The 24,965-nt window shown below is 35.9% G+C and overlaps 3 protein-coding genes and 1 long non-coding RNA gene across 6 annotated transcripts; 2 read left to right on the forward strand and 2 right to left on the reverse strand.

Moving 5' to 3' along the window:
• Window positions 1-6,974: 6,974 nt before the first annotated feature.
• LOC116167385 (EF-hand calcium-binding domain-containing protein 1) lies at window positions 6,975-8,298 on the reverse strand. Of its 2 annotated transcripts, none has more exons than XM_031482735.1 (5): window positions 8,287-8,298; window positions 7,827-8,044; window positions 7,648-7,777; window positions 7,341-7,594; window positions 6,975-7,292 (listed from the first exon to the last, which is right to left on the reverse strand). In XM_031482735.1, exons 1-5 carry the CDS (start codon window positions 8,293-8,295, stop codon window positions 7,070-7,072), a joined length of 834 nt encoding a protein of 277 aa, XP_031338595.1. In that variant the 5' UTR covers window positions 8,296-8,298; the 3' UTR covers window positions 6,975-7,069. The 2 variants fall into 2 exon arrangements, with proteins under 2 accessions (XP_031338595.1, XP_031338596.1); XM_031482736.1 differs by lacking the exon at window positions 8,287-8,298 and adding an exon at window positions 8,152-8,258.
• A 2,066-nt stretch (window positions 8,299-10,364) lies between these two features.
• LOC116166361 (histone acetyltransferase type B catalytic subunit-like) lies at window positions 10,365-20,092 on the forward strand. 2 transcript variants are annotated; one of them, XM_031481316.1, is made up of 9 exons: window positions 10,372-10,502; window positions 10,579-10,643; window positions 10,864-11,044; window positions 17,701-17,782; window positions 17,831-18,096; window positions 18,146-18,305; window positions 19,267-19,487; window positions 19,536-19,807; window positions 19,856-20,092. In XM_031481316.1, exons 2-9 carry the CDS (start codon window positions 10,581-10,583, stop codon window positions 20,006-20,008), a joined length of 1,398 nt encoding a protein of 465 aa, XP_031337176.1. In that variant the 5' UTR covers window positions 10,372-10,502; window positions 10,579-10,580; the 3' UTR covers window positions 20,009-20,092. The 2 variants fall into 2 exon arrangements, with proteins under 2 accessions (XP_031337177.1, XP_031337176.1); XM_031481317.1 differs by lacking the exon at window positions 10,579-10,643 and having other exon boundaries at window positions 10,365-10,502.
• LOC116166365 lies at window positions 11,058-12,276 on the forward strand. The gene is made up of 2 exons (XR_004144321.1): window positions 11,058-11,380; window positions 11,434-12,276. It is a non-coding gene; the product is annotated as an uncharacterized LOC116166365 (long non-coding RNA).
• A 2,881-nt stretch (window positions 20,093-22,973) lies between the features above and the next one.
• On the reverse strand, window positions 22,974-24,500 carry LOC116166363 (glutamine-rich protein 1-like). Its single transcript, XM_031481319.1, has 7 exons — window positions 24,374-24,500; window positions 24,149-24,326; window positions 23,976-24,104; window positions 23,804-23,925; window positions 23,644-23,755; window positions 23,511-23,598; window positions 22,974-23,464 (listed from the first exon to the last, which is right to left on the reverse strand). The coding sequence occupies exons 1-7, from the start codon at window positions 24,422-24,424 to the stop codon at window positions 23,263-23,265; spliced, it is 882 nt and encodes a 293-aa protein (XP_031337179.1). The 5' UTR covers window positions 24,425-24,500; the 3' UTR covers window positions 22,974-23,262.
• Between the last annotated feature and the right edge of the window lie 465 nt (window positions 24,501-24,965).

The raw sequence follows: 24,965 nt of genomic DNA on the forward strand, positions 1-24,965 counted from the left end.
ATTTTTGTAACAATCTTTCGTCATAATTACAAGTTAATTTTTACATTAATGTTATCTACTAAATTTTGTAATATTTTTATAGGTTCATGGGAAATGCGTAAATCCTTTTATGTAGGTAGGTGTATTTCTGTGTAAAGACTGTTCTCTAAATGTGGTGTTGGTTTGCCCATTATGAACCTACTCATTTCGGTTCAAAGGCAAATTTAAAATTAATATCATTGCACACTCACTGCAAATTGTTGTTTACTTGTGGTATTTTTATGATCACTGATAGGACGCCCCCCAAAAGAGAAAAATGAAATGGTATTATCACAAAGGTCAGGAAATTTGGAAACGACGCTCTTGTGTATGTGTCGGAGACAGGGGAGGTCATCATTCTGCCAAACTAGACCAATTCTTGCGTCTCCATTGTAGACTCTATTTAAGATAGAATCCTGCTTTCTTGTGGCAGTCAACCCTCAATAACTTAAAAAAGGTGCATATACTCCGCGCTGCGGAGAAGAGAAAGCTAAACAATGCCTGAACTAAATTGACCCTACCACATCAAGTAATGTTACGTACGGCCAGAAGGTGCTCAAAGCTACTTCAGAGCACAAGGCCATAGTACTCCTGAAAAACCCCTTATAAAGAGGGAGTTTACTACTCATATTTTATTATACAAATGCCATTCTAATGTTTTTATGATATCCTATTATAACTCATGCCGTATGATTATTATTGTTTCGATGTAGCCATAATTAACAGCTTTGAATGGCAATGAAAAAAGGCGACAAACCAATATGGGGTACGGTCACAAAATTTAAATGTACTAAAAGCGAATTAGACAACCTGCATAGGAAGATGGCGCTGTGAGTACCGCGGGCATATCGCACAGTCCCCAATAAAGATCTGTTTGTAATATCCACAGAGTTGTATTTTACTTATATACAACTCTGTGGTAATATCCACAGAGTTGTATATAAGTAAATCTTAGACTATGAAAGAAAGGGGACTGACAATATCCTATCCAGCGCAATGCTGCGCGGTGAAACCTGGGGCGGCCATATTTTCGGAGCCAAAATTTGTTTAATTTTTCATTTTCGTGATTATGCGATCCTTAAGTCTCGAAATATGCGATTAAAAACATTATTGGACAATGGTACATTGTAGTGCACGGAAGTAATAGCCAAAAAACACACGAAAGTATTTCGTTTCACAGGTATAAATTTGAGGTTAGTTTTCGGTGGAATAACAAACAAATGTGGGCTACACTTTACGATCAATATTATCACTCCTCATTCTTTCCTTCTCTAAGAAGTAAATAGAGAGGCAGTACATACGACCTGCGCGTGGAAAAATAACTCCAACTACAGTGGCCGACTTTTAATGGCGGAGCCGTTGGGACTCATGCGCAGTGCGTGAAAGGGAATCAGCACGATTTTTGGGTGCATTCAGTTACATAATCACAAAACAAAACAGCAATAACTTTTCAGATGCTTCAGATTCATTTGTAAACAGACGGTTTGGAGTAATAATTTAAGCATGCCCATTACATTATACTCTTTACCGCCATTTCAATGTTTAGTAGGCGACGATCTGTACATAAATAAAGGATATTTTAAAATGCTCCTGGAAAAGTGCAAGAAAAGATCAAATATATGGGTGGAAGGAAAACTCTTCGCAAGCAATTGTTGAAATTGGTTTTCGATACAAGAAGTGTCGGGACAAACGTAGGTTGGTAATGGAAAGAAGTGACATTGTAGTATGGCATCTCGTTATTTAAGAAGATTAAAAGAAAATGAACAACCTGAATGTGACAAGAAACCCGTTATATACTTGGACGAAACCTATATTCACCCATCGTACGGAGTGAGTAAATGCTAACAATCAGATGAAGTATCGGAAGTTTATAATAGGGCTGGTCAGAGGACATCGTAGTATGCTTGTAGTCGTTCTGGTTTTGTAGAGGATGTCGCACAGTAAATCGGGGGATTATTACGATGATATGAATCATACCAACTTTATGCAGTGGTTGGACAAGCAGCTTATACCAAATTTACCAGCAAACTCACGTACCTTATTAGTGTTCAAATAAATAAGTCACCAACAATGAATAATCGTAAGGAAGTGATACGTTCTTGGTTAGAAGCAAATATCATTCCTACGAGAAATGAATTTATTGACAATGTACAATTTATTGTGAACACCGGCAGTTCCGATGATGATTAGTGGTCAAGTGACGATAATGAATGAAAAAAGTTAAAGATTGTGTGTTAATTTAGTCAATGTGAGTGTTATTAATTTCAATGTGATTGTTTCAATAACTGTCCATATTTACACAGCAGAAGTGCATCAGAATTGTAAATTGTGTTGAACATCTAACAATCTTAAATGTGTTTACGTTTTGTAGAAATAAAATTATTAATTTTACTGTTTCCCCTTGAAGTAATGCAACTCATATCGCGTGGCCCACATTTATATTTAGTAGAGTCAAATTTTGCATGAGAATGTACAGTCTAAATTTCCAACGTCCTCGGACACGCCCTGTCAGGAACCTTCTGAGCGTGGTGCCACTGTACATACCCTCTGCCGATGCTCCATTTTTGAGATATTTGAGTTATTGGCATTTGAAGTTTGTCGACTTTGTGGCTACCCGTATTCAAACTGTGTTTTCGGCATTGCACACCTGAAATTTTGTCCCGCACCCCAAAATAAAATTTCAACTTATTTTATTCTTTCATTGCTTATTTTTATACTCACTGAGTGCATAAATAGATCTTTAAACTCGATCGCACGACAAATATACGATTTCCTTTATACCAGAATCTCAAAAAATCTTTTCTCGATTCTGATGTTGTAAGCCCCTTACCAGCTTTGTATTGTAGTCTACTGTATTAAAAGTTCTTAACGACTGTAATGTTTCTTATTTATTCAAGACAGTGTTAACAATATCATTCACCACACATTGAATTTCTTTTCAATTTTTGTTGCAATGAAAAACCATATTATTCTCAAGCCGAACCTGCTTTAAGGATCATTTAATTTGAAGCCGGTTCTGTTGTCGTTTACTGCGCACACTCACCAACGGCCTGCGCAAGGTTCAATTGGAGTCAATTTTTCGCTATAAGACTGTCTCTCTATTTACTTATATACAACTCTGTGGTAATATCCAGCACTCCCTTAAGGGGGGATTAACACCAAAATGTGAGGTTAATATAAATTCAAATTTCAAATGTACAAATTTCAAAATATTTTTACTTTTTTCGTAAAAGATAATTCGTAACATCTTCATCTGAGACAACTACGTGATGAGATACATATTTCGCATTAATACAAAAGAAAAAAAAATATTACGTAACCTTTAAAAGTACACCACTAAATAAATATGAAATATTGTAGCAAACTATTAGTGTCTTGTCACAAGTAGTACCCTGAAGAATGATGTAGTATTTTGGTTTCGGATGAAACTTACTTATTTTTCGTTTTGTACATTTTAGTGCCTGATCGCTAAAATGTGAGTTACCGCCATCAAATTCCACATGTTTTTCCTGTAATTTAATTTGTGGATTTCGTGTAAGATGGCGCTGTTAGCGTGTAGCTAAAGTCTGTATACAGTGTGGACGTTTAGGTAACGCAGTGACCTATTAACGAAGAATAGCAACCTGTAATATACTTACATCAATTTATCACATGGATATTATCGCCAAAGACTGACCTTGTTCTTAGAGATAAAGGTGGTGTTTTGTTTGTTATCGTAATTAGATACGTCCTACATTATGCTACAAACAGGATTGTAATTTATTCCACAGACCTATTCTTGCTCTGTCAAATTTTCAGGTGTACAATACATCACCTGAACTGGCTTTGTGTTTGAATTATGATCTATTTTGGGATTCTTATCAATACACTTGATTTATAGTGTGTATAATCAATGTCAATACTTATAGTTATATTATATATACATATATATATTGGTCAACTTTTAATGTGCTGGTTTTATCAAGGTCCTTGGGTTTTATAGAAATATTTTATTATTAACGACCCTCGCGATCGTTTATAATTTTGTATTGCTGTCCGTCTGTCTGTCCCTGTGCACGATAACTTTGTGTAGAAACGTCCAATCGCTTTGAAAATAGACACACATGTTCTTCAGGATATAAGAAAGGTCCCTATTGTTTTTCGGCTATGCAGACTAACGGGCCAAAAAGTTACAACCCAAAAACTGCCCAAACCTACAAAAAATGGTTCTGTTATAATTCTTGTTACAAAGAACATATGAATATCCGGTTTTCTGTGTTAGTAGATGAATTTTTAAAAAATTGCGCATGTGCAACCCAACTTTTGTATTTGAGCAATCCCAATTTTTTTATTTGTTATATTTAAATGAAATTTTGTATGTATATGCACCTCCCACCTCGTATAAAAGTAAAAGTAATGCTAATTCAAAAATTTGTTTTACAAGCTATGCTGATCTGGTGGAACAGAATCAATCCCTGCGTTGTAAAAAAGATGCATGTGCGAAGATCTCAAGAATCGTTCGGTATTCAGTTGTATCGGATTTTTTGGTCTAATATTGAGGCTAGAGTGGGGCTCTGATATGTACCACAATAGCGGTAATCGGATCTCATAAAACACTTATGTTTTTTACCTCTTAATAATGCCACAGATAAAATGTCAATCCCCTAAGAACTTGATTAAGGGTGGTTAATGGGGGTGGGGCTGGAAACAAGTTTTTAATTAAAAAAGAGGGACATTTTTAAAATTGCAACCAGTACTTGCACGACGCAGATAAAATGTGTCGCTTTGGACATAGATTTTTTAATCTATGTCTTGGGCGAGCTACACCCCCGAACGGTACCAAATTTGCGTTTTTAGTTACATTTTCTTCTTATGAACACAACAAGTAAGACTATCTGGGATTTTGAATGTATTCTTTCTAATTTTGTATTTCCAAAGATGCACCCTTAAACGGGCGTGTGAAAAGTCTGGTCCCCACAAAATGTTATATTTGGAACTGCAATTGCGGACAGTTTCTTCGTGTGACTTTAAAAAAAAATTATGCGCACTTCATCGTTGAAATAACCTAAACATATTGCACCAAATGTTCGTGGTGCGCATAGCGAATATGGCAGAGGGCCGTTCTAGCGCATTTTCCAATACATGTTGGAAGGCGCTATTATTGCCACTTTCTCCGTCCGTCCACTCGAAGCTGCATCTACTCTTACAGTTTTCAAGATATTTAGTTCGTTCTGTTTGCATTCGGTAGCTTAGGGTATAATAACAACCAAGAACCAAGAAAATTTACACCAATTGCTTGCTCCTGCGCCTGACCAGCGGCTGGTAAAGTTAAAACCAGTTATGTAGGTATTATTTCCATGTCTCTGGTATTATTACATATTCATCATCCTTTATATCTCTTTTCTTGTTAGAAACAATACCTACTAACCTGGTACCTACATTTAAAACATAATATGCGTATGGTCTGCGCGTACAGAAGACAACTGTTGATTTATTAAGATATTACCAATGGACACACAACTAGTAGAATCGTTACCAAGAATATGTTTTCCGCTTGGCGACATATCGCATATATGGTAAATATCAGATGCGCGCATACGCATACTGCGCAATGTGCCAACTTTATAGTCATTTGACATTTCTTTGAAATTAGTAAAGAAAAACAAGGCACATAGTAAAAATTAAATGTGTCATGCGGAAGCTGAGCGATATCATCTTTCTTAATCGGCTATTTTTTTGAAATTTTAACCATATGTGCTTCTAGTAAAGGCAAACTTATCGCAGCATTTACCTATACTACCGGCATATCTGCACATGCGTGATTCTACCCAAAAGCTTTCTGCTCTTTCTTTTATGTATGTCTAAACATATATGTACCAAATTTGGTTCCAATCGGTTCAGTCGTTTACCTGAAAATGAGAATACCGACAGATAGACAGATAGAGATAATCCAGATTTTGTTTGATTTGGCTTCGTGGTGCTTCAAAACGTGTATTTTTTATTATTTATGCTTCTCAGGTATAAATATTGAGAAAGGTACCTACACCATATGCTGACCAATATATATTATAAGTCTTAAATCAAATGTCATTTATAGCGCAACGGATGTTGTATTGAGAACCGCTGACTCCGTACGGCTGGTTTTGAGAAACTTTCACTCGTAGGGAACGGATTTTTACATTGCATTTCAGGTGCATATTATTAAATACAACTATTGGTGGCGTTATAAATGACGTTTCATTTACGATTTAATAATTTATGTTACATTGCTGCGCATATGGACTATAGTTTACTAACGATATGTACTATATCTTGTCATAGAGTAGTATACTTTAAAAGTTGTGCTGCGTAAGGCGGACGTGAGATTACAAATTGTGCTGTGTAAAACTGGCTACGTAAATACTTGTACACGTGCTGCCATCCAGTGATGTATAACTTCATTTATTGGGTAACAAAACCATATATACTTATATATATGAACAAAACAACCTTAAGATTGATTGATGGTAGAGGAGAGGAGTACAGTCGAAACGAGGAGAGAAACATTAAAAGAATGGGAAATAAGACATTCATGGACCAAAAAGCTCATTCAAAATGAGAGGACGTCGATAAAACGTAGACACGGGGAGCTATCGTATATGAACCCACTCAATTCCTCACAGACCACGGAGAAGTCGGGATCTATCTGTACAGGATCAATAAGCGAGATAACGATAAATGTCGTGATTGTTATGTCCTAAATGCTGTAGGAACTAGAGGCAGAGAGGCAAGGGCAACGCAAGCCACCGAGCGGATTTAATGGAAAAAATAGAAAGGAAATATGAGTCACGCCCAGATTAATGCAAGATGTGATACCTGGGTGTTGTTTTCTTGAAGAAATGTCGAAAAGGCCACTTGAACCGCCCGAGGGCGGTCAACGCCTCCAAACAAAAGTACAAAGGGCTCAAAAGTGCTCGAAATCAGAGTCCACAATCGACGCATTTTAGAGATGTTGTATTATTTTTTTGAAATAACATTGCATTTTTCAGGATAATCTACGGTGTTGCTTAAGACTACCATTACGTTTGAGAATTTAAGCTCTCATGGTAGAAAGGAACGTATTGCATGCTCTTTCATCTGGCAAGCAGCGCCCGAAAGCTTCCAAAAGCAGCGGCTCTTCTAATATAGATGATTGGTAATCCTCTAAAGAAATCTTTCCATCCTTGTCTTTATCTAATTTCCGCATTACTATTTCCGCTAAATCTTTAGCACCTTCATCTGGATCTTCATCTTGAGGTTGCTTGATTAAACAATTCCTGAAATGAAAGTTTCAATTCGCGGTAAATAGTGCACGAATCAGTTACCTTAAAAGTTGAAACATTTCATCTTTTGTCACGTAGCCATCGGAATTCAGGTCATACACGTGGAAGCAAAATTCTAACTTTTCATTAATGGTGCCCTTTAGAAATGTCGACAGTCCACTAAACCATGTTTCCAGTGTCAATAAACCGGCGTTGCTTTTATCCCATACGCAAAATATGCGGTCCATCAACATATCCTCGGTAATCAAATCGAAGGTGTTGTGGAGAAGTTCGCGAAATACACTCCTATCGATTCCCTAAAAAATTTTAGCTTTAATAAAGTTGCCTGCATCAATCTTCAGAATTTCACTTCTTGGGCTATTGTCGGTTTTCCCATAAGTGATACATTTACTCCCCCCGCTGCTTTTTCCGATCGAGGTATTGGTCTTTTCATTCCAACTAATCGTCGATATATTTTATAAAGAGCTATAATCTCATTTCTGCAAATAAATTGTGAGAAAACAGATTTTTATTCCCGATCCTACAAACTTGAGGAAGTGAGTGTCGCGTTTTGCCATTTCGTAGATGCGAGGCGGACACTTTGCGTCTTTATTGGACATTACTTTTCGCTTTTGTTTGGTTTTACTATTGTCGGGTAATGAAGATTTTGAATTTCGATTCGCGGTTAGAAATAGGGAAATGCTTTTCAGCACAAGCGCACCACTGCGTGTGCTTAATTGCGGCGGCTCCTCCAAGGAATTTTCCATCTGAAAAAGCAGGTAGGTGGGTATAGATTTTCATTTTGCACACAATACTTATAATTAATAATAAAAGTCAATTTTAAATGGTGCGAAACGCTATTGCTATAATTTACTTCGCCTTATACGTGAACGTGTTTTATGAAAGGGCTGTAGCTGGTACAAAGGGTACCAGAGAAGGCGCTCACGCAATCCATGGTCCGATTATTTTTCGATTTTCTTCTACACAAATTTCACCTATATCGCATTACCTTGCACATGTGTTCACCTCAAAACACCCTCGATACAATGTTGATATAGTTTCTTAGCAACGTACAATCAATATCACGATTAAAACTTTTAAACGGATACAAAATGTAATCTCAATAGCATTAAAAATGGATGTAAAATTTTGAACTTTTTTCCACAAATGAGTAGGTATTCTTTTGTAATTATAACGATACATATAAGTAGTTATATACTTATTGGGTATCTTTATGGTAGGTATAACCATTTAACACATCATCAATGAAAGCCGCTTGGCACACAATCAAGAGAGTCTCTATTGTAAAAAAAATGTCAGGACTTTTACGACAATCCCAATTGAAAAACTTGCAATAGGATTTACAGCTAAAGTTATGAATTATGTTTGGCAATCTATACTCCTGGTTAAAACCAACGGTGAAAATCAATTTTTAGTAGCGCATTTTTGCAGAATTACGAAAATTTGTAGATGAAGATTATCTAAACTGATTCAGTACATTGTTTGTGTTCAAAACTTCCCGGCATAATTTTTTTGAGTATGAAACTTCCTGCGGCAAATAGTCTAATGAATAGAGACAAGAAGAGGAGGGATTTTGGTATGTTGCCTAGGATGATGTGGAATTAGTGTTTCACACATCATTGACAAATTTGTCAGTGGGCGGGTATTCAGTGATATTGTACACCTGAGATCGATTATCTTCTAAATTTATGTCTGCTGCTGCTACTCTCTGCTTCGCGATCATGGGATTTGAATGTACCTACTGTAGCTATACTATCAGTTATCAGTGAGTATTTAATATCTTGTATTTTTGAAACAGATTGCTTTGGTGTGTCTATGCCTATGAAAATACCTGGAATGAACATAATCATTTGAGACAGACTATACACAGACGTGTTGGCGTTTCCGTTAAATTTTCTTGAACGTAAATTTCCCTTGGAGCGATTTCCTGCTGAAGGAGTATCCAGCGGGAGCAAATTCTAAATGGGCGAATATTTCGAGGCCGAAACCTATGGGGCGAATCTTCCGGCCGCGAGTTTTCTTGGAGGCGAATTTTCCTACAACCGTTAGCAATACTATTTGATGTTCAATAGCCAATGGATAATATTCCATTCTATTTAAAATAGGAAATAAAAGTCATCTGCATTTTCGGCTTTAAACAGTATTTTAAATAGGTTTACTTGGAATGATGTAATAATGACAAAAAACAGAAAAGTACACAATTAAATTTTATGCATTTTTTAAAGAAAAACCTATGAAAGCCCCAATTTGACCAACATCGTATCTTTGCAAGCAGTTCTGTTTCGCAAATCCAAACAGTTTTGCGGTCACTGCCTGCGCTAGAAACTACCGCCAAATGCGGTACTACTGGTACTAACCGCTAAACGAAACAAAAGACTTGCAGATGTGTTCCACACTGACTCCCTGTACTGCGCAAACGCAAGCGCGCTAAAATTTGAATTTGCTTTAACGTGCCACCGTTTGTTTATAATACCAGTTCCTGCTGACTTCCATTACAAACCAAATGTCGCTGTATTTTCGGAAAGAATATGTTCTTCTTCTCGAATTAAAGCCTTCGGTCACTACTGTGAATTCCAGTTAAATAGATTATAGCGCCAACTTGAAAGCAAACCTCTACTTTAGCTACAGACTACAGTCATGATCCTTGTAGTCTGGTTTTTTGTGATTCGTTCAGCACCGGACTCTCTCTTTACCATTACTTTTACCATAGGTCAATGTTGGTCTGTAACGTTATTGCTATAAGTAAATGTCATTAACTCTTTCTAATTAACTATTACAGTACTTACCGAAGCAGTTTCCTAATACCGCCTTTGGCATATTCTATGACCATGCACTCCAAATGTAGATAACAACACAATTCATCTTGATAACATGGCATTTTCATATACCTACTACATATAATAGGTAAGCAGGTAAGCTAAATTATCTTCAATTATAACGTTTGGCGGTTATGTGTATATTATTTACCCCTTACACTTGACAGCTGTACACACATTCAAATTTTAGCGCGCTTGCGTTTGCGCAATACAGGGAGTCAGTGTGGAACACATCTGCAAGTAAACAAACGTCAGACGCCGCCATTACCGCTATGCTTCTTTAACCCTGTCAACAGTTTTTAGGCTTTTTCAAAATTTTGGCCATTAAACCCCCTTTATTTGTGTTTTAAAGAATTCAAGAACTTTGGTTGTCCGTTTATAAATACAAGTAAGTATCGCTCTGATGGTTCGGTATATGATATTTCATTGAAACTAACATTTATATTATTGCTTTTTTAATTTAGCGATGCCTCTAACTGGAAAATCATCGTATATTAGAAATTACCCGTTTTTAGTTCGTAACCTACTTGTAAGCACATTTTAATTTTTATTATTTATTTTATACGCAGTATTTAAGGACCATTCATTTCAGTTACCTTTACGATCTTCAGTCTTCACTGCTTTCTTACCTATGCCTACTAACATTCTCCCTTACTCTGTTAACATCTTACTTCCGTTTTTTTAGATCGCTTTAAATGCAAGTGGGCAGCAACGAGAGACCAGTAGTTCTAATCATTGTAATATTTCAGGACCGATCGAATCACAAGCGGATGGCCGAGCCTCAGATTCCTAACGTTCCACGACCAAAAACACCAATTTTGACCGGTGTACCCGATATTGTGGATGATGACGATGAAGATGAGGATCCGGCTGTTGTCCCTCGACGATTGTACTTTGCGGATAGCATGCAAGTGATCAACATCAATATGGGTAAATACCTCAAGTCAAAATGGTTTTTTGTTGTTCTTTAAATTGTTTATTAGTATTTACGGTTATGTATCTCCAATAATTGTTGAGTCGTTTCATGGTTCTTTATATTTCTATTTCAAAAAGTACTACGTAGCAAGGTTGAGATTTTAACAACCGTACTATCGACTAAATTTAAAAACAATCACAATACCGGGTGATCTAAAAGGTACGCAGACAAAAATGTTAGTGTCTTTTACTTCGGCGCGAGTGCGTATCTTTATTTCCCTGTCCGTGAATCTTGCATTTTAAAGCCCACCTTTCTTTTCAAAGCTCCTGCAAGTGCAACATTTTGCTAAGGTACGTACATAAGAGAAAATGCTTCATAAGGATTATGCAACCTTACTTTTTAGGGGAGGGATCATAGATGGATTTTACTTGTGTAGATGGTATGTGGTCTCCTTACTGTAAGTCAATGAAAAATATGCTACTCATCATGTTAGTTATAACACCTTCCTTAGTGGAAGTGGTCGAAGATGTCAATTTGCAAATTATCTAATCAAGATGGCGAGTATAACAATGCGAATGATAACATTTCCATTTGTTGTTATTACAGGCTTATTGAGGATATGTGGCACAAAACTTACCGGGATAAACCACCGTGCACGATTTATGTCTCAGTGGTTCGGTACTTACCCACGAGTTTTGGTCAACTGCGGTCAATTCCACCATAGAGCGTGTGTACTGAAGGGTTAATTAGGGTGAATGTTCTGCGGGCAACGGTACAATTGAATAACTGAAAACATGGACCGCCCAGTGCAACCATGCTTGATAAATAAATTTTCATGAATTACTCAATCCGAGACTCAATCCATCCGCAAATGACATTTGTCATATTATCAACTTTATAAATGTGTTGTTTTTTCGGAAATACAAACTGGCTGCAATGATTTTCGATCACCTGGTATACAATAATGAATGACTTATTTATATAGGGTGTCCCAATAAATTAGTTTCTGAATAACACGTACATTATAGAAAATATGAGTTGTACTGTACTGTTCAAAATGTACACCCCACGATAACCAGTGCACTCATCTTAACATTTTTGAGGGGATTGCCACTCCATCTACGGATAACAGAACACTTGCCTATAATTATGATGAGAATTATTTTCTTCATTATTGTTTTGCAAATGTGTCTTATTTGTGTCATTTTTTATCTTGTAGTAATTAAAAAATAAAATATTAACCGAGGGAGAAACCACAAAACAATTAAAACATTAAACAGTAAAGGTAGTTGCAGTTAGGGATGGGCGATAACTGTTTTCACCTATCGATAAGTATCGGGTACTTACCTATCGATATATTTTACTTATTGATATGCCGATAATTATCGAAATATCGATAGTTGTCGATAGTTATCGATATATCGATAGATTTCGATAGTTATCGATATATCGATAGTTATCGATATTTCGATAGTTATCGATATATCGATAGTTATCGATATATGATTACTATCGATAGGTATCGATATATCGATATGTCGACAGTTATCGCTAGGGATGGGCGATAACTGTTTTCACCTATCGATATAAGTATCGGGTACTTACCTATCGATATATTTTACTTATCGATATGCCGATAACTATCGAAAGATCGATAACTACCGCTATATCGATAAGTATCGGTATATCGTTAGTTCTCGTTATGGCGATAGTTTTTAATATATAGGTATCGATATAATATTACCGGTAATTTTTTTGAAAGCGTGTCTAAAAACTGCATGAGTTTACTTTTATATTTTGGCGAAAGAGCCCGACAAGACAAGAGGGCTCTTTTAACAAAATATGAAAATAACCGAATGCAGTTCTTGTAACTTTATTGGAGTTACCATTATTAACTGTGCAATTATCGCAGGGCTCTTTAGCTTTCTACAATGCAATTACCGCTGTAATTAAGCGGTAATTGCACGTCTCATTTGAGAGAAATATTCGACGTATCGATAGTTATCGACAGGGATAGTTATCTTATCGAGTTTTATTAATAAAATCCATTTTCCGGTTTATTCTCGTGTAAAGTGACTATTAATAGTTACTCGACGTTTCTTTGCTACCTTTATCAAGAGTTTTTTATTAGATTTCGTAAATGTCAATCAATTGAAACTGTATATCTAAATTTGAAGTGTTCTTAGCTTTTCCTGTTTTTTTGTGACTGGTCCTCTGTAACCATCAGTCAGATACCGATACATAGGCCATAATTACACCCTTTGATTGTCTTCTTTATTTTATCTAAAAAGTAGCCATTTTGATGCAACATTTTGTTCAAGTTTTTGAAGTGCTTCTTTTTTTGAGCAATCGTCAGTAAGACGAAAAGATCTATTTTCTAAAGATTTTATTACTGCGTTTATTTGGCATGGATGATGATGTGACGTAGCGCTTCTCTTGAGAAAGGGAGCAAAGTTAAGTTTGCGAAACGTCGAGCGACTAAAAATAGTAAATTTACACGAGAGTAAACCCGAAAATGGATTTTATTAATAAAAATAGTAGCGCTCGTTGAAATCTCAACAATAACATAATTTTATCGTACAGTTATCGACATATCGATATATCAATAGTTATCGACATATCGATATATCAATAGTTATCGATATATCGATAGTTATCGACATATCGATATATCGATAGTTATCGGCATATCGATATATCGATAGTTATCGACATATCGATAGGTATCGATATATCGATACTTATCGATAAGTATCGATATATCGATAGTTATCGATATATCGATTTTTTTAGCTCTACCTATTGTTATTCGATATATCGATAACTATCGATACCTATCGATATATCGAAAAAAATTCCCATGCCTAGTTGCAGTGCAGATTGCGACAAATGCGGCACATGCAACCATGTGCTTTTAATGTTTCAGAAAATAATGGTTACCTGTATCGGGTGGTTAAATAAAAATGACGTGGTCATATCGTAAAATAATATAATAATAATATTTTATTCTATTCATAAGGGGAGCCCTACCAGGCAGCACTTAGGCACACCGAAGGCCCATTGTGCTATCTACCACCTCTCTTTCGCAACTAGGTTCAGAGCCTGTCTCTCAATAAAGGATAGGACCCTGTTTACCCTAAGTTACTTCACCCTCCCTGTTCAGTCAAATCAGAAATAATTTTTCTTATTAATTAATTGTAAACTGAGATTTATACAAAATATATTTAATTTAAAATTTCCCTGGCTCGATGTTATCGCGTTTAGCAAGACAGCCTTGTTATTATCCCCGCCGAGAAGAGTCGCGCGCATTCGCCAAGAGGAAGTTTTTGGCACTTGATCTGCAAGACTCAACAAAACGCGTGCGCTGATAAAAAGGTACATTTTCTCTCTCGTGTGTGACAACCCCCAAAATACTTGACAAGAAAAACGTGCACCAAAATCGCCCATCATCCACTTACTGCGCGGACAGCCAGGTAGGCAATTTTTGTTTTAATAAGGTTGTCTTTGTGCGTATTTTTTTGATTAATTACCAAGTAATACAGTCCACTCCTCTACACTCCCCGATTCCAAAAAATGTCTCCAAGGAGTCTGTTTGTGATCAAAGATCATTTCGCAGTGAGCTGGCACCCAGATCAAGCTTACCCTACCCTTCCAATCAAGCGCTATAGGGTGTTCCTAAATATGATGTAAATACGGAAGGGGCTATTTCTTCGACTTATTTTATTACTACAATTTCATATAAACATAGGTGAGCAAACGTTTCGTTGCCAATTTGCAGGATGTTCATTTTTAGGTTTTTTGATATTTGAAATATACTTACATCATTGCATTATGATAATGGTAGTGAGAATCTACAGGGTGTTGTTTTTTCAAGGGCCATGTTCCATTTTCTACCTGTGAACTTTTTTTTGGTGCGTGTGCAGGCATGTGTTTAGAAAATCATAGATTTTTTAAATGATCACTCTCCCTTATTTCATTAATTCAATTTTTTTTTAAATTTTTTTATTAGAGTTCTTTCGTGTTAATTATAAGTTTACTAATTTAGTTATTATTTTAGCTATAAGAAACACTACGTGCTTAATGTTAAGTTTTTCCTGTAATTGGAAAGATTTTCTGTTGGACATTTATTAAATATTATTATTATTATTATTTCATAAGACGGAAAGATGCGTAGGAGTATTTTGTTTCGGAATCTCCTGATTTGTACGATCATATTTTGTATACATTGTTTCATGTAAAATTGTATAGAAGAAAATGTTATAGAAAATTGTTGTTCTTATTTGGCCACCTAGTACAATATACAATGTGTAACAGATAAGTATGTTAAAAAAATTATATGGTAGAAGGGACCACCAAATAAACTGAAGGTCCACAATGGCTGGTTAGAGAGTTACGCCCGAAAAAGTCTCAAAATTTTTGTTTTCTTTCTTTTATTCTCAGATACCATAACAGACAGAAGGGTGAAACTTGTGGCTTTGCCCGATCTGAGTTTGTAAACATATTTTTAAAAATATGACGCACTTTTAAACGGAGGTGCCAAAAATTGTGATGACGAAATTTGGTATCTGGGGGATTTTTCCACATGAGGAAATCAAAAATTAGTTGTTGAAAATGAAAAAAAATCCAACTGTAATTTTTGGTTGGATCACACAAAAAATCAGAATTTTATTATAAGGCGATATTTAAGACGGCGAGTGTAGTGAGCTTTGAAATTAATTATTAAAGGTATAGCCTTACTTGATGGAGACAATTTAGTTAAGCTTAAAGACAAATTACGTTTATCCTTGACTCAGCTCAGTCACAAACCTTTTATTGTAAATCGAATTATTTATTCCTTCTTGCACGAACCACTCTTTATTCAGCCTTCTTCAATTTTGGTAGTGAATTTTTGCTCTTTAAGTCTAGCAGCTCTTCTGTCCTGGTGTGTGGTTTCCTATTACCTTCAACTTCTAACTACCTTTTACAGCTCTTGAGACTTTCAAACGAACGACAAGAGGTTCAAATTTAACTACTTCCAACGTGTTTTTTTTTCTAGAATAGGGGCCCAGCTGTTCGTGTAGTGATTAACCTGCTTTCCAGCCTTCAGGCGTGGGGTAATCTGTCTTTGGCAGGGTTGACTTTTCAATAGGGGTAACCTTTATGCCAGTGGGAACATCGACGATGGGCCTTTTTGTTGGGGGTGATTGGCTCCTACAGATTGGGGGTGTGACATGTGACCTTAGCCGGTGACGTTACTGTGTGGGTCAAGTAAGGCTATACCTACTTGAAAAGAGAAAAGTATATGGAGGTGGGAGATTGGGGAAGACGAGGAGAGAAAGCTTTATTTTGAAAGCAGAGCAGAGGCTTGGATTTTCTACCGTTATTATTTAAAGGTAAATATCTTCGCATAGTGTTTTGCTACTAATTTACTTCTTTGTACTTTTTTCTTCTTTAATAATAATGTGCAGGATCATTCTTGACGGGCGTCAGTTAGAAAGATATGGAGAACTTTTGAAAATGAAACTAAACTGAAGTCCCTTAAGGGTTTTGGCACATTGAATTGAACTAAAATATTTTCAAGATGGCGCCACTTCCGCAAATACCGGAAGTCGCCATCAACTTAAGATCAAATAACAAAGTTGATGGCTACTTCCGGCATTTGCAGAGGTGGTGCCATCTTGAAAATATTTTAGTTCAATCATATCATATGCCAAAACCCTTAAGGGACTTATCAGTTTAGTTTCATTTTCAAAGGTTATTCACATCTTTCTAACTGACACTCGTCAAGAATGATCCTGTATATTTGGTCTAGTTGATCACAAGGTCTGGATATAAGACAAGTCATATAAAACAAACTGTATATAACATATTAAAAACAATTTAAAAAGTAACACAGATAATCTAATATTAATATTTAAAATTTAAATATTCTTGGACGGAATACAAAGCGTTTCTTAAAAGTTTTTTTTTCCTTCACACACAAATTTGCTTGTAGTTAGGGTTTTTACATGTTCCGGTAGCTTGTTATATACTAGCGACCCTACATAATAAGGATTTGACATAAACAAAGACATTTTATGAACAGTAAGTGACAAATTAGAGCCATTGTTAGTTGAATGCGTATGGTGTGAGTTTTTTAGACTAAAATCATTTGCATTGAATTTAACAAATTTTAGGATTTCTAAGATAAATATTCTAATTAATATTTGTTCCTCAATAAAGGTTTTTTTGCAAGATTCTAATTTCTTGAGACCAAACATAGCTCTTAATGCCCTTTTTTGAAGACTGAAAACCTGTCTTGTTGAAGGAGCCTACCAAACCCCAACACACAATAGGGTATCTTATTTTTGCTTCAAAATTTGCATAATAAAATGTCTTGGTAACATGTTTACTGAATATTTTACTTAAAAGCATAGCAATTTTTAGTACACACCTTGCAAACGGTGTTTATGTGTTGCTTCCAGCTCAGTGAAGAATCCATTCAATGCCGAGTTTTACTGAGGTGACTTGTTGCAGCGATTTTTTCTCCATTCTAATTAGGTGACTTTCAACGCAATTGCTACTGCAAGGATGGAACTGTACCATAAGCGTCTACAATTGATTATCCCTGCATGAAGATAATTAACGTAATCCGTATTTTTTTGTGTGAATTGCCATGATGGTGTGATTTTGAAGTACATTATTATTTCAGTGTTCAGCCCCAGTGACCTCATTCCAGAGTATCCTCAGCGATCGTTTCGCCCAGACATGGTACATCAAGTGTTCGGCGACGAGTAAGTATACGGCGCTCTCTACTTTATTTAAAGTGCTTCACTTTTCAGTGGCATTATATATGGTTATCGTAATTTAAATATAGATATTTATTTTCTCGCTAATTCAGCGAAATGTTTCGTGGATCTGCAATACACGGAAGTGACAAATTCCGACATGCCAAATCATTCTGAGCCCGACAACATCTTAAATAAGTTAACACCTTGGTTACCTGAAAATTATTACCTCGTTAAAAGCGACTTCGTGGCGCAACTCTACAAGGAGAATCATAATAGAATGTTTGGAACAGCTATAGACTCTGTTGAACTTTATAACGGTAAACAATTTGGTAGTGCAATTGTAAATTAGTGACATCAATCTTGTAGTGAAGGAAACTGCTTCATACAGATACACGTTTACGGTGTGTACAAACGAGGACCGTAAGTTTAGAGAGTTTCACTCACGTTTCCAATGCCTGATTGTGTGGTATATTGATGGAGCTAGTCAAATTGATGTCGACGATCCCAACTGGATGTTCATTTACGTGTAAGCATTTTATATAGCTAAAAACATTTCGTCTGGTGTTGATGTTGAGGTGAATTGGCTTTAAGAAGAAGAAAATATAATATGCTATTTATTGTTTATTACAAAAGTTTATAATGATTGTTGAATAATCTTCGGTTTTCAAGTAGGTATATACAGAGTCAGGTCAAAAAGTTATCGGACTTTTTTTTAAAATAGAGCGCCCTGTATATTTTAACCTAAAAACTAGCATCTCTGTTCAAAGTTTTACCACACTAGGGATGATAATCAAAGAAGATTCAAGTGATTCAAACAAATTAAAGGGTTTAAAAAAGATTTAAAAAAATTTAAAGAAAGTTCAAATAAAAAATTCAAAAACCAAACATTCTTTGAATCTTTTTGAATGAATATTTATTTATTTTCCCTCTGGTTCTGGGCCCTCAACAGGCTTTCGCCCAATTACAGAGGGATCTGCATAATGCTTTTTAGAGGTGTTGTATACTACTCCGGTATTTACCTTACGAATTAGGAAAACTGCAGGAAAACCTCATTCAGAGTAGCCGGCAGAATGCTCGAACTGACCTAAGGAAATTCCCATCTGCCACATAACATGTATATGCAGTGCTCGATTTAAGGCGGAACGCGGTTTCTATATCAATTGCAAGTTTACAAAATTTACAAACTTGTAACGAATGGCTACGTGAATCTCCCTGTATACATTATGCATAGAATCCGTGGACACATTGTACCTATATTTAAATAATTTTATTAAATAAACCGTGGCAAGATTATGTCGAGTAATTTTAAACTTCATTCCCAAGCCACATATGATTATAGATTCCTTTCCAGTTGAATATACAGTCCATCCCCACCCAAATGCTTGATTGTCAAATCCTGCTTGTGTCAAGTTCATTACAAAACAAATAAACAATTAAATTAAGTTATATTTGTAACGAATTATATAGTGTACCAATTCTGTTTTTAGTTACGAAACAAGAAAGCAGGGTACAGAGTGTGCAACGTCCGGTATGTACCCGGTGGGATTTGCGACAGTTTATAAATTTTTCCACTACCCGGACAAAATTCGAACGAGAATTTCGCAGTTCTTCATTATCCCGCCCTGTCAAGGAATAGGGGTTGGTACTCGTCTCCTGAAAAACACCTATAGAGTGATTCGACATTTACCAAATGTGGTCGACATAACTGGTATTTTAGTTTTAGTTGTATTTTGTGATTTTAAAAGATCTGTTCCAGTCGAAGAGCCTTGCCAATCGTTTACCCATATGAGAGATTTTTTAGACTGTAAATTACTTATGCAATTAGAATCGTTTAAACAAACTGCGATTCATAATGGGTATACAAACGCCATGTTTGTAGAAGCTAATAACCATTACAAGATAAATAAGCGACAAATCCGACGTGTTTACGAAATCCTTAGGTTAGCGTACATCAAATGTAATACCTGTGATCCTAACTACCAGCATTTGTCTTCAGAAATTAGGGAGCGTTTGTCGATCCCTTATATGGTAATGACAGTTACATTGTAATTATGTATTGTGACAGTTTTGTTTCAGAGACAGTTACGCTCTTTAGGAAGAATGAGCTGTGATAAAAATTTAGAGCACTCTGTGAAGTCCATGGTGACATTAGAATCAACTATTGCCAAATATATTAAGGAGGTTACAAATGCTGCATTGAGTTTAAATGCTAAATTTGCCCTCTCCTAACTGAACGTTTTCTTTCATTTCTTAATGTATTATCTTCTGACTTCTGTATATTTTTCTATGAATAAACTTTAAGTTTGCACGTTAGGGGGATTGATTCTAAGTTTGATTCATCTATTTTGAGTCTGTGTTAATCCATTTTTTCATGCTCAATTTTTAAGAGAAATCATTTCAAATTATTCAGTGTCCAAAAACGAAAAAAGATTCCATTTTTGACACTGTCAATTTGTTGCTGCTCTCGCTTGTGCAAATTCAATTTTTAAGAGGATGTTTAAAAATGAGAGTCTTGATCATTTGTGTTACTTTTTAATTGGCCCACTTTTCCAGTTTGCAAAATTGGATTGGACTCCAATTTATGAGACCGCTCCAAGCGACATCAATTTTTTAACTGCACCCTTCGGGTTACTGTATTTAGATCCATTTTGCGGCGTTCAAAAAAATAAATAACTTTGAAACTGAAAGAGACATTGGAGTAGTACTTTTTTCTCCAATGTCTCCTTTTTTCCCAAAGTTAAAAAATCAATTTTTCAGGAAGACACAATCTTTAACTATTGTGTTCAAAAATTTAACAATCCAATTTTGAAGTGGCCTGTGTGTTGTACGTTAGCTGCTGCCTGTGCATTGGGCAGAGTGAATTTTTCGAGTTTTGAAACTCATAACGCCTGTGTGTCAAAAAAGTGTCTATTTGCTTCAAATACATCGTTGACTGTCGAAATGGCTGTATATTTACAAAATATATATCTTTTATGTATTTTTTTTATTACTAAGTTTTTATTGTTCATTGCGTTTTAATTAGTCCCTAAATTCTATTATTAAGTAGCCGAGTAAAGCAATGCAAGCTTTTGAGGGTGTGTGTCTGTGACTGGCAAACACTAGGACCGATTCGGTTCAAACTTTGCACAGTCTACCTATACTTGCTATTTACACGCCGTTGAGAGATCCACAACACTAGTGACAGAAGCTTCTATGGCAGTTTATGTCTGTGATGCTCAGGACGGATGTATAAGACCTTGTATTAAAAAGCACAGTTTGATAATAATAATAATAATATTTAATTGCCCAACAGAACAAAAATTATTCCAATTATAGGACAATATTATGTAATACTACAGACGGCACATCAAAATAACATAAATTAAGCTACCAATACATATATATATATATAGAAATTGATTCAAAACCCATTATTATTTCCGCAAAAATTTATTATATATTCTAGATGAATAAAAAATCGGCGACATAAATAACACGTTAGTTCTTGGTAGTGGGAGATGAAATGGTAAACTATTGCGAGAATGGTAAAGCGGTACAAAAAAGTTAATTTGGTACAGTAAGTCAGGAGCATCAGTCCTGTCATGCTGTTAAATAGAAATGCTATGTTACATTTTAACCTTCTAGCCTCTAAACTAGCGACATGAAACTGGTTTAACAATGCAATATGGGAGTATCCTCTAGGAGGGTAGACGTAACTCACTTTATAATAAAGAAATTTGAGGAATTTCCTTTGAATAGATTCAAGGGAATGTCTATGTTTCTTAGTTGTAGGGTACCAAATTGGTGAACAATATTCAAGCTTACTTCTAACTAGAGCAAAGAACAATGATTTAAGCGCTACAACGTTTTGGAGTAGTTTACAGTTCCTAAATATAAAACCAAGCGCAGACATTGATGAGCGAGATACTGCAGTAACATGATGTGAAAACGAAAACTTACTGTCAAAGTAAACACCGAGATCTTTCACCACATCAGTTCTTAGTAGTTGAGAGGAATCAAGCATATAACCATAAGCAATCGGCGAATGTTTTTTTGTATAGCTAACTATTTTACATTTAGCACTATTCAGTAGCAAAGAATTAGTCAAACTCCATTGCACAAGACTATTTATCTGTTGTTGCAAAAAGTCACAGTCACTAGTAGACGACACTTGCGTGAATAGTTTTAAATCGTCTCCGTATAACAGTGCACCACACTTCAGTATATCAGTTAAGTCATTTATATACAAAATAAACAAAAGTGGCCCCAAAATTGAATTTTTTGAATCTTTGATGCAAAGAAACAATTTCAGAAGCGCCTATTGAGTGCAAATTCAGTTTTTTAATGGGAAGATAGTATTACATGAGATAAACTCCTATTGTGGAATTTGCTGAACGTGCAGTTTTTAAATTGAGTAGAACAGTACCAAATTAGGATTTTGAGGAATAATTCGCCATTGTGGGCGTTGAAAATTTTACTCAGTAACTAGAGGGGGATTAGTTTTGGGGGCATTCACATTTCGATGCGACTGGTACTGTCCTCTTTGTTTTTTTTGTCGTTGAATTGAATTGAGTTTTATTTTATAAAACTATATTTTCGTGGAATTTTTATTATTTCTTAAAGTAGGAGTAACCACTTGAGCCTCAACAAAAGTACAAATTTCCAGGGCGAATCAATCGCTACCTACGACTCACTTCTTGAACCTCATAATAGAATCCGATTACAATAGTATGTGAGGACTCGAACTTGGTCAAAACCCTTGAGGCACCAGGGCTCGGGAGAACCAAGGTGCAAAAGGCCTAAGTTATCCAAAGCTCAGCACAGAAAGTTAAAACGGATTCAAAAACACAAAGCAGTGGAGAGCAGTATCATTGCCAACCATCTTGCTACTAAAAGCATCTGGATGACGTTCATTTATCCAAGATCCAGAGGGCACGCCAACAATAGACTGGTCCATTAAGGCTTGAATATGGTTCTGGATTTTTTTACTATTTGTTGGTGTGTCCAAGGTTCCAGTTGATGTAACTTTCCTAAATTCACTTATTCCATAGGCAGCAACTATTATCCATCTAACAGGCCCTGCTTTCTCTCGACTGATATTGAATAATCCAAACGGTGTGATTTGCTGCCAACAATTTTAAGGCACTAACTATGATTGGTAAGTATTGTAGATAAATGAACCAAAATAAATACTTTATTTGCAGAAATGTGAACAAGAAATTATACAAGATCTTTATATATTTAATTGATTATTATTATCCTGGATTATCAATTTGAGGGATTTAAAAAACCTTTTTTCGGTTCTGGACAGGTAGGTTCACCTGATGTATTGAATCAAATTATGATATAAATTTTGTGCATTTTATGGTAATGCTGGAAAATTTTTTTAGGGCACTAACCAACACACCTGATACTATTAAGTAAAGTACCTATAATAAATGAACGAAAATAAATACTTTATTTGCGGGGATGTAATCAACAAACTATAGATACAAGAACGAGTTCTAATACCATGGAATTAATGATGTGATGCGATCTTTCACAAACAGCTCTGTAATTTCAGACACCATCTTAAATCTATTAAGTATTTCATCCAAGTCTTCATTGGGCACCTCTTCATTTGTGAACCAATAGGGCTGATTCTCCAGATCAGCTCTTGCAATAGGCTTCAGATAGAAGAATGAACCTTTCTTTGCCGATGGGGGACTAAAAGAGCTAATAGACACAACTCTCGATAGTCGGATATGCTTACCACTTGGATAAGTACAGTTTCATTATTTCCACGGGGCATCGGGAAGGATTCTTATCTGGTAGCAGTTGTCGCTTGCAATACTGCGTCTCTAAATTTAAAGTTTCAATAAAACGCACAAAACACTGAAACCAACCTCCTGTTTCTCGTAGAAAATAGAAAAAATAGCTTTGTTTCCCCTTGGCTCGACCAACTGTCTCACGTTTAAATAAATTTTTCAATTCTAAGGCTTTGTGCTCCTCAACTGTCTGCAAAGTAGTGAATTATTTAAATATCACAACGATAAAGACACTTACTGACAGTTTGAAGTACTTCATCACAAAATACACCACTGTCCATAATAGGGTGTGGGGCCATTTTGGGCTTAGGTGATCAGATTCCCACAAGTACTTCTCCGAAACACAAGTGGGGATGTATACTTAAAAAGATATATGGTATGACTGGCGTACTAGGCACGTAATTACTTACTGGGATCATCGTGATAGGAGGTAATAAACTTCAATGCGAATTGGTTCAAGATTTTTCGGCAATCCATGTAAGTATCGTGAAAAAATAAATTACCGACGCGATCATACGCTTGAAGGTAACACTGTACTCCTACGAAAGAAGATTCACTAAGTTGGCAAGTATTGTCAGTTTACCTAAGCAGAAATAATACAGCCCATCGGGGGAATATTTCTTCACAAATGACTGGACTCGCAAAAAGTTGGTGAGGTGGTCGCTTATTTCGTAGGACGAGTATCCCTCTAGCGAGTGGAAGCGGGGCTCATTCGTAGTTGCATCAATGAATTCTTGAAGAATACTAGCAGCTCGGCCATGCTACAAATGCACTTTGTCGTGAAATGTTTGTTATAAACGCGACTTACGCTTCCACTGACGTGGTGTAACCACATCACAGCGGGTGTTTCGCCATCCATTCTCGCAAATTAAGTTTTTTTGATAGTCAGCAAAAAAGATTTGACGGTTTAAAGTGCGCCCCCACACTGTGAAGCGATGAACTAAATACAACTTTCGGTACAAAACGCGCCAATTTAAAATATAACGACGTTCTATCTGGATTCATATTTTTACATAATTTTTAGCTGTTGCACTCGTGCGGTTCGCTGAAGCGCTTGAGGGCGGTTAAAAGCGCTCACGAGTTAAAAAAAAAATGGTCAACTATCACCAGTATGTTGCAGGCAGGGGTCATGAAATATAGGTTCCGGTTCCCCACTACCTAAAGAGAAAATTAGTTTTTCAGGGTTCCGGTTCCAAGTTTTTGTTCGATTTTTGAGTGTCCCAGCATAAACAAATAAAAAATATATTAGAAAAAAAGTAATCAAAACCAGAGTACATTATTATTTTCTATAACCATATTTGTTAGGTTTAATTGAAAGTTCTTTAGATCTTTTGGGGGTTCTTTTCACCTTTGACAACTGCGCTGCAGCGAGCTTGCGACTAAGCTACGACCGCAACGTC

This window comes from Photinus pyralis, unplaced genomic scaffold, assembly GCF_008802855.1.
Source record: "Photinus pyralis isolate 1611_PpyrPB1 unplaced genomic scaffold, Ppyr1.3 Ppyr1.4_LG3b, whole genome shotgun sequence".
NCBI lineage: Eukaryota > Metazoa > Arthropoda > Insecta > Coleoptera > Lampyridae > Photinus > Photinus pyralis.

Bases quoted from the DNA above. Each gene is read 5' to 3' on its own strand.
- LOC116166363 (XM_031481319.1), bottom strand. From the start codon at position 24,424: ATGGATGGCGAAACACCCGCTGTGATGTGGTTACACCACGTCAGTGGA. The intron at 23,926-23,975 runs GTAAGTAATTAC...TATCTTTTTAAG, and splicing joins CTCCTATCACGATGATCCCA to TATACATCCCCACTTGTGTT. The intron at 23,756-23,803 runs GTAAGTGTCTTT...ACTACTTTGCAG, and splicing joins TGAAGTACTTCAAACTGTCA to ACAGTTGAGGAGCACAAAGC.
- LOC116166361 (XM_031481316.1), top strand. From the start codon at position 10,581: ATGCCTCTAACTGGAAAATCATCGTATATTAGAAATTACCCGTTTTTA. The intron at 10,644-10,863 runs GTAAGCACATTT...GTAATATTTCAG, and splicing joins TTTTAGTTCGTAACCTACTT to GACCGATCGAATCACAAGCG. The intron at 18,097-18,145 runs GTAAACAATTTG...TCAATCTTGTAG, and splicing joins CTCTGTTGAACTTTATAACG to TGAAGGAAACTGCTTCATAC.
- LOC116167385 (XM_031482735.1), bottom strand. The intron at 7,778-7,826 runs GTTTGTAGGATC...ATTTATTTGCAG, and splicing joins CGCGACACTCACTTCCTCAA to AAATGAGATTATAGCTCTTT. The intron at 7,293-7,340 runs GTAACTGATTCG...CTTTCATTTCAG, and splicing joins GAAATGTTTCAACTTTTAAG to GAATTGTTTAATCAAGCAAC.